At 49.4% G+C, this 13,784-nt stretch overlaps 2 protein-coding genes across 4 annotated transcripts in view; both read left to right on the forward strand.

Annotated features, from left to right (window-relative positions):
• Positions 1-2,897: 2,897 nt before the first annotated feature.
• Glb1 (galactosidase beta 1) overlaps positions 2,898-13,784 on the forward strand; it is a 69,934-nt gene continuing 59,047 nt past the window's right edge. Inside the window, exon 1 of the mRNA XM_034484082.2 lies at positions 2,898-3,042. Coding sequence (XP_034339973.1) covers positions 2,965-3,042 — 78 coding nt within the window. The 5' untranslated portion in view covers positions 2,898-2,964. The remainder of the gene's footprint in view (positions 3,043-13,784) is intronic.
• Tmppe (transmembrane protein with metallophosphoesterase domain) lies at positions 2,900-8,372 on the forward strand. 3 transcript variants are annotated; one of them, XM_034484083.2, is made up of 2 exons: positions 2,900-3,042; positions 6,778-8,372. In XM_034484083.2, exon 2 carries the CDS (start codon positions 6,889-6,891, stop codon positions 8,230-8,232), a length of 1,344 nt encoding a protein of 447 aa, XP_034339974.1. In that variant the 5' UTR covers positions 2,900-3,042; positions 6,778-6,888; the 3' UTR covers positions 8,233-8,372. The 3 variants fall into 3 exon arrangements, with proteins under 3 accessions (XP_034339974.1, XP_076773595.1, XP_076773596.1); XM_076917480.1 differs by lacking the exon at positions 2,900-3,042 and adding an exon at positions 3,218-3,329; XM_076917481.1 differs by lacking the exon at positions 2,900-3,042 and adding an exon at positions 3,701-3,840.

Consider the following 13,784-nt stretch of genomic DNA (forward strand, 5'->3'; position numbering starts at 1 on the left):
ACCAAGGGGAGGCTAAGGTAGGTGAATGTGCATTTGTGTTTATAGCCATATAGGATGGCTATGTTTCAGCTCAGGGTGGAGGTTACTGTGCAGATTCATTACCAGTGGGAGGAATAAGCAGCTGATGTTTGGACGTAGTATCCCAGAGCTTAGAAAGGAATCAGACCTACAGTCACCCCATCAAAGGCTGTACACGGTTGAAGAGGTAGTAGAAGGAGACTTAGGGGAAGGAGTGGAGTATTCTGGTGTCACTATTTCCTTTTGGAATGACATGGTCACCGTCAGGAAGCAGAAGTTGCTGAGGGGACCAAACAGTACCTGGGTCTTTTTGTTTTGTTTTATTTATTTTTATTTATTTATTTTTGAGACAGGGTTTCTCTGTGTAGCCCTGGCTGTCTTGGAACTCACTCGGTAGACCAGGCTGGCCTCGAACTCAGAAATCTGCCTGCCTCAGCCTCCCAAGTGCTGGGATTAAAGGCGTGCATCTCCACTGCCCGGCCTAGTACCTGGGTCATGCAGTGATAGAACAAAAAGTAGCCAGGTGTAATGGGGATGGTCACGTGTCTGCAGAGAGGGCCACCAGATCCGGAATGTTTAGGGTTCCAGCCACCAGGCATGTCTGCGCCCTCACTGCCTATAGTCTTGTGTAATGCTGACAGTGTAGGAAGTGGAAGGTTGACTGGGGGTCAGGACTCAGTGACACATTCCTCCTCCATGTGTGGACAGGTAGCACTTGCTCCAAGGCAGGTGCTTTCCAGTAGTCACCCAGTAATTAACCCCAGTAAACTCAACGACTTGCCAAGCTGAACTTCAATGGAACCATTTCTCTTCACCGTTCAACGGACTTTGACAGCACCCAGCTTTAATCCTCTGTGACATCTCCCTGGCCCCGAGAGAAACTTATTCTTGCACATTATATCTTGAAGAAGACTTTATTCAACTACTGAAATAGGGTTTGGCACCACTGCAGTAGGAGAGAGAGAGAGAGAGAGAGAGAGAGAGAGAGAGAGAGAGAGAGAGAACTGTCTGGCTGGGCCCTAAGCAGAGTATACAATTATAATAAGCACGCAGCCAGTGTGCAGAGCGAGGGGCATGGTGTGTGGAAAATTACTAAGAGACATCAGGCCTAGAGATGCCTATCTAGAGTGACGTGTAACCCAGGCTAGCCTCTTATTTGTGGCAATCCTGCAGCCTCTGGAGCTTTAATGATTTTAAGTGTAAGCTACCACACCAGTGGCGTAGACCATCAAGGACAGAACTGTCATGGACAAACGAGATCCAGGTGAGAAGATGACAGGAGATCATTGAGTCTGGTGAAGGAGTTAGTCTGTCAATAACATAATTTAACTACATGTTCTAGCTACCAAAATACACTGAGAGTGGACACGGCAGTATACACCTATCATCTTAGCACTGAGGAGGCAGAGGCAGGCAAGTTCTCTGTTTCACACAGAATTTCAGCACAGCCAGAGCTGCATCATAAAGGCCCTGTTTTATAGAACTAAAACAATGACCAAGCCATAGTAAGTCCAAGGACAGCCTTGAGATCCTTTTTTTTTTTTTTTTTTTTTTTTTTTTAAATTTAAATGGTAAAGAACAGCTTTATTTAGGATATTTATTTTTTTTTAGGTGTATATATGTCTGCATGTGTGTGTGAGTGCCCAGGTGTGTGTGCCATCGTGTATATGCAGAGGTCAGAGAACGACATCAGGTGTCCTTGCCTTTCACCTGCTTTAAGGCAGTGTGTCCTACTGCATAAACCAAGCTACCCGGCCACAGATTTCAGGATTCTCCCATCTCACTGTAGGACTGCTGCGTTGTGTGGGTTCTGAGGATTCTCACTGCAGTGTGTGTGTGTGTGTGTGTGTGTGTGTGTGTGTGTGTGTGTGTGTGTGATGTCCTGTCCTGTCCCATCGAACCCCACCTCCTTTCCCACCCCAAGCCCTCTATTGCTAAAAGCATCTACCAGCCCAGTCTTCAGGCTATCTTCTAGAGAGTTCCAGGCTAGCCAAGGATACACACTGAAAAGCTGTCTCTAACTAACAAACGAGAGAAAAGAAAAAAAGAAATGAACAAAATTGGGATTTAGGGGTATGGCCCAATGGTAGAGTACTTGTCTAGAATTAATGAAGACCTGAGACTCACCCACAGCACTAAGATTAAATAAATAAAATGAGACAATGCCTAAAATAAATGAATATTGTTACTGATTCCAATTCATTAAAGCTGGAAAAATCTTATGTATATTTAAATCAACCTCAACTTACAGCAGAGGTGGTGACCCATGACTATATTTCCAACATTTCAGGAGGCAGCAGGCAGGAAGATCAGAAATCGCTTGAGGGAAGTGCTATTCATTAAAATTCAGGGCAGTTCTAAATAACTTGGGCCACAGCTGAGTCACACTTAGAATTCCTCTGTAACCTAGCACAGGGCTTCTTCAACTTTGCTTGCACAGCAACTCGGAGCTGGGTCCTGTCCTAGGGCTTCAGGGCTTCTGGTCTGCATTTCCAGGTTTAAGTCGCTTGGCCTGTGGACCAGACCTTGTGAGTGTTAGATCACGTGCTAGGGAGAGTTTTAGGGGCTTGGCTTGTACTGTCCAGAGCACTGAGGACTGGCTGTTTTCCTCTTCTTTGCTCAGTTCTTTTCAGGCAGCCAGGACAGTCTGGAAGCCCCTGTGGATGCTCAGCCCCTGAGCTTCATCAAGGCTCGTTCAGGGGTCCCGTCATTCTGGAGGGACACACAGACGCGGGAGATGCTTAGACTACAGCGGTTCCGGAGTCACGTGGCCTGCAGAGGTTGGACCTCCACTTCCAGCCTTGAGTCTCGGGGCGGGGCGGGGCGGAGCTGGAGGCGGGTCCTCCTGGGGCGGGTCCTGGCAGAGGGTCCTCAGCAATCCCCGGAGGTAGAGCGGCTGGCCAGTGCGCCCACTGCAAAGCGGAAAGATCCCATCGTGGCGCGGTCATGCTCCGGGTCCCGCTGTGTACGCTGCTCCCGCTCCTGGCACTGCTGCAGCTGCTGGGCACTGCGCACGGCGTCTATGTAAGTCTGCGGTGCCACCGCGCGGGGACGCTCCGCCGCTGGGAAGCGGGCAGAGGCCGATGAAAGCCGCTGCTCTGCAAAGTGAGGATCCGGGTTACCCTCGATCTCCCCTCGGAGCCCACAGGCCGCCAAGGCGCAGGCAGTGGCCCAGCCTCCCGTAGGGGGCGGGACGGACGGGCGGGGCGCGCGTCCTTCCTGGTTGCTGGCGCGCGTGGGTTCCGCTGCGGCGGTCCCCTGCGCATGGACCTGCTTTCCCGTTTGTGCAACGCGGTCGGGGGCTAGCTGAGGTGCGCCTGAGTCTTTCCAGCTTCGTTTTCTGGGGAGAGGAGCTTCAGGCTGCGCGGAGCTGCGAGAGGGCTCCGCGGGCAGTGGCGTGGGGCGCGATCCTTGCGGACTTCGGGCTTCACGGAGCGCTCCGGAAGGAAAAAATGGGGTCAGGCAGAGGCTCCTGCAGTGGGGTCACAGGAATATTTGCTTTTAGAGACTTCTCCCTTTTCAAACACACAGTTCGCGTTTCTCGCTAGCCACCTGCTGGTTGCTTTTAGTTTGAGGTGTTCATCGACTTGCTGGAAGCCTTTCCTCTTTGAGGGTTTGGCAGTGCCGGGTGGAGGGTGGAAATAGGTAAACTGCAGCAGGCGAGGTCTGGGTGGCAGGGCAGTGACTGAGGCGCGTGGGACACGCACCTGGGGAGGTCCGCACCGAACCTACGAAGGGGACAGGGCGTGGTGGAACGCCGCTCCTACTCTTTTGCACTTTGAGCGAGTCGGCTTGGGGCCCTCTAGATGAACTGAGTCGTGGGTAAGTTCAAGTACGTGTTAGTAGACTTTGAGCCCTACGACTTGAAAACAGTTACACTCTTGGAAATGGCACGCCTTTATCTAAAACCAGAGTTGAAACTTAAGTTTCTGGAAAAACAGTTGCTGAAAAAAATGCTTTCATTTAAGGAAAAAGAAAATGAAGGCCGGCTGGTCCATCAGAGTTTGCCGTCTTGAGAACCAGTGGGCAGAGGTTCCGACAGGTAGGGTAGAGAGGAACCCATAAGTCTTCAGTGTCAGGATAAGCAGGAAGAGATAAGGATTTATGGAGGTCACCAGTCTGATGTAAGTCACCAAGTGAGAAGTAGAAGGTGCCCTGGGAGAGCCCCACCCAGAGAGGTTGCTCTGTGAGAGCCTCAGTAATTATTTTTCGAGACAGGGTTTCTCTGTGTAGCCCTGGTTGTCCTGGAACTCACTCTGTAGACCAGGCTGGCCTCGAACTCAGAAATCTGCCTGCTTCTGCCTCCCAAGTGCTGGGATTAGAAGCATGTGCCACCACTGCCGGGCTGGCCTCAGCAATTCTTAACTATGTGGATATCACCCCCTTGAGCATTTAGATTAGAGCCCAGTCAATTCGACTAGCTTTCTGTTATTTTTGTTTGTTTGTTTGTTTGTATCTGCAACAGTAACTCTCAAACTTTAGACCTAAATTAAAAATTAAAACGTGTACTTTTTTTGCTTTTTCAAGACAGGGTTTCTCTTTGTAACCCTGGTCATCCGGGAACTCATTCTGTAAAGCAGGCTGGCCTGAAAGTCAGAGATCCTCCTGTCTTTTTTTTTTTTTTTTAAGATTTATTTATTTATGTATTTGAGTAGAGTGTTGCTGTCTTCACACACACCAGAAGAGAGCATTGGATTCCATTACAGATGGTTGTGAGTCACCATATGGGTGCTGGGAATTGAACTTGGGTCCTCTGGAAGAGCAGTCAATGCTCTTAACTGATGAGCCATCTTTCCAGTTCCCTCCTGCCTTCTTAGGAAGTCGTTAACCGATTGATTGCACATTCATAAGCAATACACTTGTATGAAGAAATGTCTCAGTTTTTGGCTAGAGCTGAGTTACTTTAAGAGAAGTCCATTCTTTTGTTTTTTAATGGCAGGTTCTCAAGAAGCCCAGGCTGGCCTCAAACTTGGTATGTAGTCAAACATATTCTTGGTCTTCTGACGATCCTGCCTTTACCTCCCGGGTGCTGGGAGTACCAGAGTGTACCACCATGGCCTGTTTCTATGATGCTGAGTATGGAACCTGGGTTTTGTTCATGCTAGGTGCTCTACAAACCCAGCTACATCCCCAGGCCCAGAATTCAGATTCTTTTGTTGCCGTTTGCAGTCTGCAGTCAACTCAGGTTTTGGTGTCTTTGAAAAAATGTATTATACACTCACTGGAAGTGTGAAAATGATGTTTTCCTGTTATGTGTTTACATGTAATGACATTTGCAATGATGCTTTACTATTGTTATGAAAACACTTGACTCATGAGAGACTTTCCCCAGACTACATGCTAACAACTGATTATTTAGAATAATAATTTTCCTATTATTATAATTTTTTTAAATTGGATATTTTATTTATATATTTTTTTAAAGATTTATTTATTTCATGTATGTGAGTACACTGTAGCTGTCTTCAGACACACCCGAAGAGGGGATCGGATTCCATTATAGATCATTGTGGGCCACCATGTGGGTGCTGGGAATTGAACTCAGGACCTCTGGAAGAGCAGTTAGTGCTCTTAACCACTGAGCCATCTCTCCACCCCATAATTTTTTTTTTGGGTTTTTTTTTTTTTTGTTTTTTTGGTTTTTCGAGACAGGGTTTTTCTGTGTAGCCCTGGCTGTCCTGGAACTCACTCTGTAGACCAGGCTGGCCTCGAACTCAGAAATCCACCTGCCTCTGCCTCCCAAGTGCTGGGATTAAAGGCGTGCGCCACCACCGCCCGGCTCAGCCCATAATTTTTTATTTTTTATTTTTTTGGTTTTTCGAGACAGGGTTTCTCTGTGTAGTCCTGGCTGTCCTGGAATTCACTCTGTAGACCAGGCTGGCCTCGAACTCAGAAATCCGCCTGTCTCTGCCTCTGCTTCCCAAATGCTGGGGCTAAAGGCATGCGCCACCACTGCCCGGCTAATTTTCCTATTAAAAAAAGAAAATAGCCTAGGGAGAGGGGCACGTAGCCTACACTTGCCAGCACTTGAGAAGCAGAGGCAGGGGGATCTCTGTGAGTTGGAGGCCAGTCTGGTCTACAGAGCAAGTTCTAGGACAACCAGGACTACACAGAGAAACCCTGTCTCAAAAAACCAGAAAGAGAGAGAGAGAGAGAGAGAGAGAGAGAGAGAGAGAGAGAGAGAGAGAGAGAGACAGAGAGAGAGACAGAGAGAGAGAGACAGAGAGAGACAGAGAGACAGAGAGACAGAGAGACAGAGAGAACACGAATATATGAGAATATGGTTCATGCCTATTGTGGGGAACCTTTAACCGTATGAAACGCTGTTAACACGGTGGCGGCAGCTATTGCTGGAGATGCAGTAGATTGCCTAGTGCCTAGTATGCATAAAACCTTGGGTCCCATCCTCACATAAACCAACTGCGTGGTAGAGCATGCCCGTAACCCCAGCACCTGTTCAGTGGAGGCAGGAGGATTAGAAGTTCAGGGTATCCTTGGCCACACTGTGAATTCAAGGCCATCTTGGACCGCGTGAGACCTGTCACAAAAGGAAAAGAGAAAGAAAACTGCCCCCCAAGTGTATCACATCGTGATTGCGGTGTGTTTTAATAATGAAGCCTGGCACCTCAGTGGTGTTTGGGTGGCTTGGATTTGAGGCAGGTTGGAGCCGTGTCCCATAGTCTGTGGGCTTTGGTTGAATGGGAATGAGGATGCTCTGATGATCTATCCCAGAAAGCTGATGCCAGTTCCTGGTTGCAGGCGGAGCTGACCTGGAAGTCTCTCATTGGCCACTGTCCTTTCTCAGGAAGTCACTTGCCTCCCAGAGCCCACCGGCCCTGAGCTTTGGGGGACTCTTCAGGAGCTGAGAGAATGGCGCTCTTCAGGCAGCTGTCGCTGGGCTCCAAGGCTGCCCTGGCTGCGGCCACAGTCTTCGTGTCCATGATCCTCTCCCGTTCCTTTCTGGCTGAGACCCTTGAGCTCCAGGCTTGGCGCTGGCTCTTCCGCCTGCAGCTGGCCCTGTTTGTGAACTCGATCATGCTCATTGGTTCCTCGTACATCTGGCGGAGCACAGTGAGCGACCTCAGCCATTCCCCTGCTGTGGAATCTACCTGTTTCCAGCTTTGGAAGCTGGTTGTCATGGCATTTCTGGCCCTGGCACACTCCAGTTTCTTCACCATGCTCTTCTTGGTGGCCGAGGAACCCTACGTGTTTTCCTTAGCAGCCTACTCCTGCCTGGGTGCCTACATCATCATGGTTTTCTTCCTTTGTGTCTTGAACGCTATGGAGCAGGTCTACCAGTTCTTAGCCTGGCGCAGTGGTAGGGTGGTGAGCAGTCTCGACAAGACAAGGCACCTGGTGCTCAGGCCTGCGCTGGCGGTGGCCGTGACAGCTGTGCTCAGTACCATTGGCCTTCTGAATGCTGCCCAGCCCCCAGTGGTGAAAACCGTGGAGGTGCCCATCCATCAGCTGCCCCCCTCAATGAATAACCTCAAGATTGTCCTCCTTTCGGACATTCACTTGGGGCCCACAGTGGGCAGGACCAAGATGGAGATGTTTGTGAGGATGGTGAACAGGCTAGACCCAGACATCACGGTGATCGTGGGTGACCTCTCTGATTCAGAGGCTTCCATCCTGCGGACGGCAGTCGCTCCTTTGGGCCAGCTCCGTTCCCGCCTTGGCACCTACTTCGTCACAGGTAATCACGAGTACTATACATCGGACGTCAGCAACTGGTTCACACTGCTGGAATCCTTGCATGTCCGGCCCCTACATAATGAGAATGTGAAGATTACTGTCCCCAGGGACCAGGACAGTGATGGGAGAGATAAAGAATGGGTCTGCTTGGCGGGTGTGGATGACATAGAAGCCGACATCCTTCACTACTCTGGGCATGGCATGGACCTTGACAAGGCTCTGGAGGGCTGCAGCCCAGATGATGCCACCATCTTACTGGCCCATCAGCCTCTGGCTGCCAAGAGAGCCCTCCAGGCTCGGCCAGATATAAACCTGATCCTTTCCGGGCACACTCACGCAGGACAGATCTTCCCCTGGAATGTCGCAGCCTATCTCCTGAACCCTTTCTTTGCTGGACTCTACCAAGTAGGCAAGGCTACATTTGTGTACGTTAGCCCAGGTACAGCCTATTATGGGATACCCATGAGGTTGGGGAGCAGGGCAGAAATCACAGAACTCATCCTGTGGCGGGCTTCATAAACCTGCCCTAATGGCCCTACCTTGCCCTGCCCTACCCTGGCCTAGGACCCTCCATCTCCTGCTCTGTCCCAACCTTGCCAGCACCCCTTTGGCCATAGCCTGCTGGGAACAGTGTTTTGCAGTGGGGCTGCCTGGCAAGTTCAGGCAGGTTTAACTATTCAGCTAATCAATTGCTTTTTGACAATACACCTGTGGGTCCGCTTGGCCACATAAATGCAAACACACATTTGTTTTCCAGCTGTTGTAGAGAGGGGGTCCTTTTGCAGGGTGTGGGATGGCTGGAAAGGGTACCTCTTGACCAGACTCAGGGAGTGGCTTGTCTCCTGTGGGACTAGCCCTGGCTAGGGCTTGGGTGGGCTCTGGAATTATTTGATTGGAGATAGTTGGTTTGGGCATGGGCCATGTTGAGAGGTACCTTCCCTGCTTGCCAGAGGAGAGTATTCCTTTCTTACTTGTCAATCAAGTTCACCTTTATTGAGGACATCGACAGACCCCATTGCATCATGGGGCCCTTCCTGTCTGCACCTTGAGGGATGCTGATTACTGTGCTGGGTGGCTGGACCAGGATGGCTGGAGACAAAATCATGGGAACTGTGGTAGGGGGTGACTGCCATACCTTGAGGACTTGGTAACTCTGAGTCCCTGGTTCTGTGTAGTCTGTGAGATGATTAAGGACAAGCTGCTTCCGTGTTTGGGGGGTGAGGGAGGACACGGATGTGACGAGATATCTTTAAAAACACAATGACAAATACTTTCCTAGATGGTGCTTGACTTCAGGTCCCAACTCAGCTCAGTATGTGAAGGAGAGCTAACCACGTCCTTCTAAAACCCATCCATCCTACAGCCCAATGGTTTAGTATCTTTAGAAGTTACAGTGAACACTGGATTCTATGTGCAGATAATCAAGACTTCAGAGTCCCATATTCTCTTCAAAGTAGTTTGCTTGTTTGAAGCAGGCTTCAGTTCACTCATAGGTGAGGGGAGGCCTCTAAGAGAGTCAGTTGCTCAGTACATGAGGTCATCTGTTAATAGTCATTGAGTTCAGAGGTTGGCACCTCCTACCCATCACGTCAGGTTTGGGTCTGAGATTTTGGTGAGAGCTGAGGTTTCTTGTCTATCCATAGGAAAGTTGAAGCTGCCACAGGTATATGGTATGGCCCAGCTCTGCCTCTGCAGGTTGCCCTAGGCCCTGGCTGTGGAAAGACAGGACTGTCTTTCCTGCTTGGGGTTGGGGGAGTGGGGGAGGGATTCGAACCCATCTACCTTGGCCTTTGGCCACAGAAGCACAGGGTCATTCATAGGGTTTCTAGACCCACAAGAAAAACGAAAGGAGCTGTCTTATGTAGTGCCAGATTTGTTGGCCTGTCTAGCCTTTGCCCTTCGCATAGCAGAGAGCTAGCTGATCTTAGGAAAAGGCTCTACTCAGGTGTGTTTAAGAGCATCTGGGTAGCTGAGAGTCCTCTGTCTGAAGCAGGACTTCATGCTGCCTTGTGAGAGAGGGTTGAACCCTGGCAGTGACAAGTCCCCCTAGATATTTAGCTTCCACCATCCCAGAATTCGCTGTACTTCTTGTATCTACCTCAAGGCTTTTTTGCTGAGAGAACCGCTGGGCCCGTACCCACAGTGAACACGCAAGTGTAATGTTAATGTGTTAATCAGTGCACCGAGACCTGCCTGCTAAGGGACATTGCCAAGCACAACTGCCTAGAGAGCCAACCCAGCGGACTGTCAGTGGGTGGCGGGCTGCCCTCCAGCGCAGCCCAGATGTCCCTGTGACTAAGAGCCACCTTCCTGGCGAGTGCCTGAGTGTCCTCTGCACACTCTGCTTCTGTAAATGGGGGATGATTCTTCACCTTTTTTCCATCTGGTATGATGCCGTCTAATGGGTGCAGGAGGCCACTGACTTATTCTTGTCTCCCAGTAGGTAGTGTATTGGCAGGGGACCATCTGGTCCCTAAATAAATAAATAAAAGCAAGCAAGCATACCTGTAATTCCCAGCACTCAGCAGATAGAGACAGGAAAATTAGGAGTTCAAAGCTAGTAGTGAGTTTGAGGCCATCCTGGGATCTGCCTTTGGGGGCGGGGAGGGGGAAGGAGAAACATCTGTGTCTTGATACTGTGATGGTCTCATTCCCCTCCCACCCCGGACAGAATTTCTGTGCACCGGGAGAGATTTTGTAAAGACCACTTTACATCTGTTGGGATTCTAGGGGAGACCACAACTCACCACCGTGCTCCCCCAGACCTCCTCTGGGCACCCACCTGCCACCCCTCCAGCCTCACGAAGGCCCTTGCTCCATGTTTTCCATTTCTGCTGATTCAACCCTTTTGGGGTCGCACCTGCTCTTTCTGTTCTCCTCAGCTTTGGAATTCATCAGACTGAGTGAGCCTTCTCACTGTAACCCTCCTGGGCTACTGGTAGCCTTTCAACTCCTGCCATTCCTGTTGTTCCTACTAGTTCCTTTATTTCTGGATCTTTCTCTTCAGGGCATTAGACCTATCCTGGGTCTCATTTTGATACCGTTTTTGATCTGTGTGCACGTCACCCATGGTGGCTTTCAGTTTTTTTGTTTTTGCTTTTTTTTTTTTTCTTCTTCTTTTTTTGAGGTGGGGTCTTGCTTTGTATACCAGATGGCCTTCAACTTGCAGTTATCCTCCTGCCTCTGTCTCCCGAGAGCTGGATGCCAGCATGTGTCACCATACCTGGCTCCTTCATCCTCTCTGAACCCTCTGCTTTGCCAAATGATTTTCTGTTAACAGAATGGGGTTGGGTTGCCACTCGGTGAGAGATAGCTTGCTTCGTAAGTGTGAGGCTCTGGGTTTGATCTCAGGACTTCACAGAAAGGAAAAATAGCGGTCAGTTGGCTCAGCAGGCCGCCTCACAAGCCTTGCTTCAGTTCCCTCTCTGGGACCCATGACAGAAGGAAAGAACTGACTCCACAGAACTGTCCCCCATGGAGACGGTGCCGTGTGTGCCCACACTTCCACCCAGTGCACATGCAGTAATATAAATAATTCTCTAATGAGATGAGAGACTGCCTGTTCTTCTGAAGGCCTTGTATCCTAATAGAAGGGAAATGGCGATGCCACATTTTCTCAGGTCCTCTCTCCTTGATCTTAGTCTGCTTCTTCACCTTCATGCCATCCGGGCTCTCCAGTGTGTTAGCACGCAGTGTTCATGACACTTCCTCCTCCTTCCCTCCTTGACTCAGTCTTCCTAAGGAGGTCAGCTGTTCTGTAATTCAGACTCTTCTGGACTCTGCAGCTGTGCCACCAGATCCGCAACGCCAGCCTCTTACAGTCACTTTTGTTTCTGCAGTTCCAGGTGTACTGCACCCCCTTTCCCTTCTGAATCCAGCTGTTGGGGGTGTAGTTGCATTGCTGCCAAGTATCTGTCTTGCTTACTCTTGTGCTGTTTTCCTCCGCTCCCTGTTCCACTGATCTCTGTTCAGTTTGTTGGCTTGTTTTGTGTTGTTTGGAGACAGGGTCTCAGTATGTAGCCCTGGCTAACCTGAAACTCACTATGTAGACCAAGCTGGCCCAAAAGTCCAGGAGATCTGTCTGCTTTCCCGTGCTCAGTTCTTTAAATTCTTGAGGAACTGCATCTTTACAGTTTTATCTTTGTTTGAGTCAAAGTCTGAAAAGGTTCTGTATATTGTGCAGGCCACTTCTCTTTAAGTGTGTAACATTCCTCTTACCCGTGCGGGTGTACACTCACCTGCGGGCGCGTGGGTGTGCACACACACACACACACACACACACAAATGCATACATATACACACATCCACACACCGTGCACACAGGTTAAAAATAATTGACATTTTTATTTAATGTATATTTTAAAAGGCGTGTGTGTGTGTGTGTGTGTGTGTGTGTGTGTGTGTGTTACTATATGGAGGTCAGAGGAAGATCCTCTTTTTCCTGTGGGTCTCTGGGATCAAACTCATATTCTGCCAAGCGCCTTTACTCAAATTTTTTTATTTTTAATCATGTGTTGGTCTGTGTGTCTGCATGCAGGCATGTGCACATGAGTGCAGGTGCCTAGGGAGCCAGAGGCCTGGAGCTGGAGTGGCAGACGGTTGTGAGTGACTGGCACTGAGCCACCAAGCTTGCTGTTGTTCCATCTCCAGCTTCCTGTTTTTATTTTTAAAAGTGTACATTTGTCTTCCCCCTCACCCCCACCCCAGAGATACAGGGACAGAATTAAGCTGACCACTAGCCAGGAGTGCAGGAAAATTAGGAACCAGACACAAGTGCCCTTTGCTCTTAATGTCCTCCGTTTTGCTGTCCCCTGCCTCCCTGTGGCAATGTCCTCTCTTTAGCCAGGCATTTCACATGTGAAACACATAAAACAAGCAAGATGAATAAGCATAGGTGTATGGTAGAGCGGGTATCCACAGATCTGCCCTGGAGGCATTGCTACTGAGAACTTCAATTGCTTCCCTTCAGCAGTCTGGACTTCCGGTCATCTGAAATCACTCTTGGCTTTCTCTTGGTGTATGACGTGGGGCCTTAACTGTGCAGAGCCTTCCCTCCCCGCCTCCTCTTTTCGTAGCCCTGGGTTGCTAGTGAAACAGCTGGGTTTTTCCACCCTGGAGCTGAGGGGCCCCTACCATGAGCTCCGCAGGCCCCTGGGATGAGTCGGCAGGGCTCGTAAGTGTGAGTAGAGAGAGACCCATTGGATTGGAACTACCCAGCTTTCTCCCAGGAGACCTGGAGACCAAGGTCTTGCTTGACCTATTAATTCATAATAACCCTTAACCTGTGATGTCACCAAGCTGCTTTACTCGACTCCAGGAATGTGCACAGGGGATGCAGATATATTTATTTGGGGGGGCGGGGAAACCAAGGACTAGAACTCTTAGGGGAGATGTTCAGGGTACCCAGTGATGCTTATACCATGTTACGGTTAGTGTTTTGTTTTATTTTTTAAGATGTGTTTACCACAGAAATCACACTGGTTGGGATTAGACACCTGATGAGGGCTCAGTCTGAGGGTGTTGTGCATATGGCCTTTTTTTTTTTTTTTTTTTTTAAAAAAAACCTCCAGTATTACATTGTGTGTACAGTGGGAGTGGGGACCGAGGACCTGAACATCCGTTATGGCCGTGCTTGGAATTGTTTTGTGTTCCTGTGACTATACACTTTGTAAAAACACTGATGCTACTACACCCTGCAAGTGTGAAATAAAGATTTATCTCTTCATGATCACATGTTGGTGTCCATTCATTCAGAAGGGATTGAGTTATACACTGCACAAATTTGAGGGTTTTTTTTTTCCTTTTAATTACTAAAAGCTAGCTTCTTGACTTTCCATTTCTTCTTTTACTTCCTTCCTCCTCCCTTTCCTCTCTCCCTCCCCTCTTTCCCTCTCCTCCCTTGCTCTCCTGTCTCCCTCCCCTCCCTCCCTACTCTCCCTCCCCTCCCACCCCATTCTCCCTCCCTTCTCTCTCCTCTCCCTTCTCTCTTCTTTCCCTCTTGCTTCCTCTTCTCTTTTAAAGAAATCATTTATTTGCATATATGTGTGTGCCTGTGTGAGTTTATATGCAGC

Source organism: Arvicanthis niloticus, chromosome 21 (genome assembly GCF_011762505.2).
Source record: "Arvicanthis niloticus isolate mArvNil1 chromosome 21, mArvNil1.pat.X, whole genome shotgun sequence".
In the NCBI taxonomy this organism is placed as follows: domain Eukaryota; kingdom Metazoa; phylum Chordata; class Mammalia; order Rodentia; family Muridae; genus Arvicanthis; species Arvicanthis niloticus.

Coding starts and splice junctions, on each gene's coding strand:
- Tmppe (XM_034484083.2), top strand. CDS start 6,889: ATGGCGCTCTTCAGGCAGCTGTCGCTGGGCTCCAAGGCTGCCCTGGCT.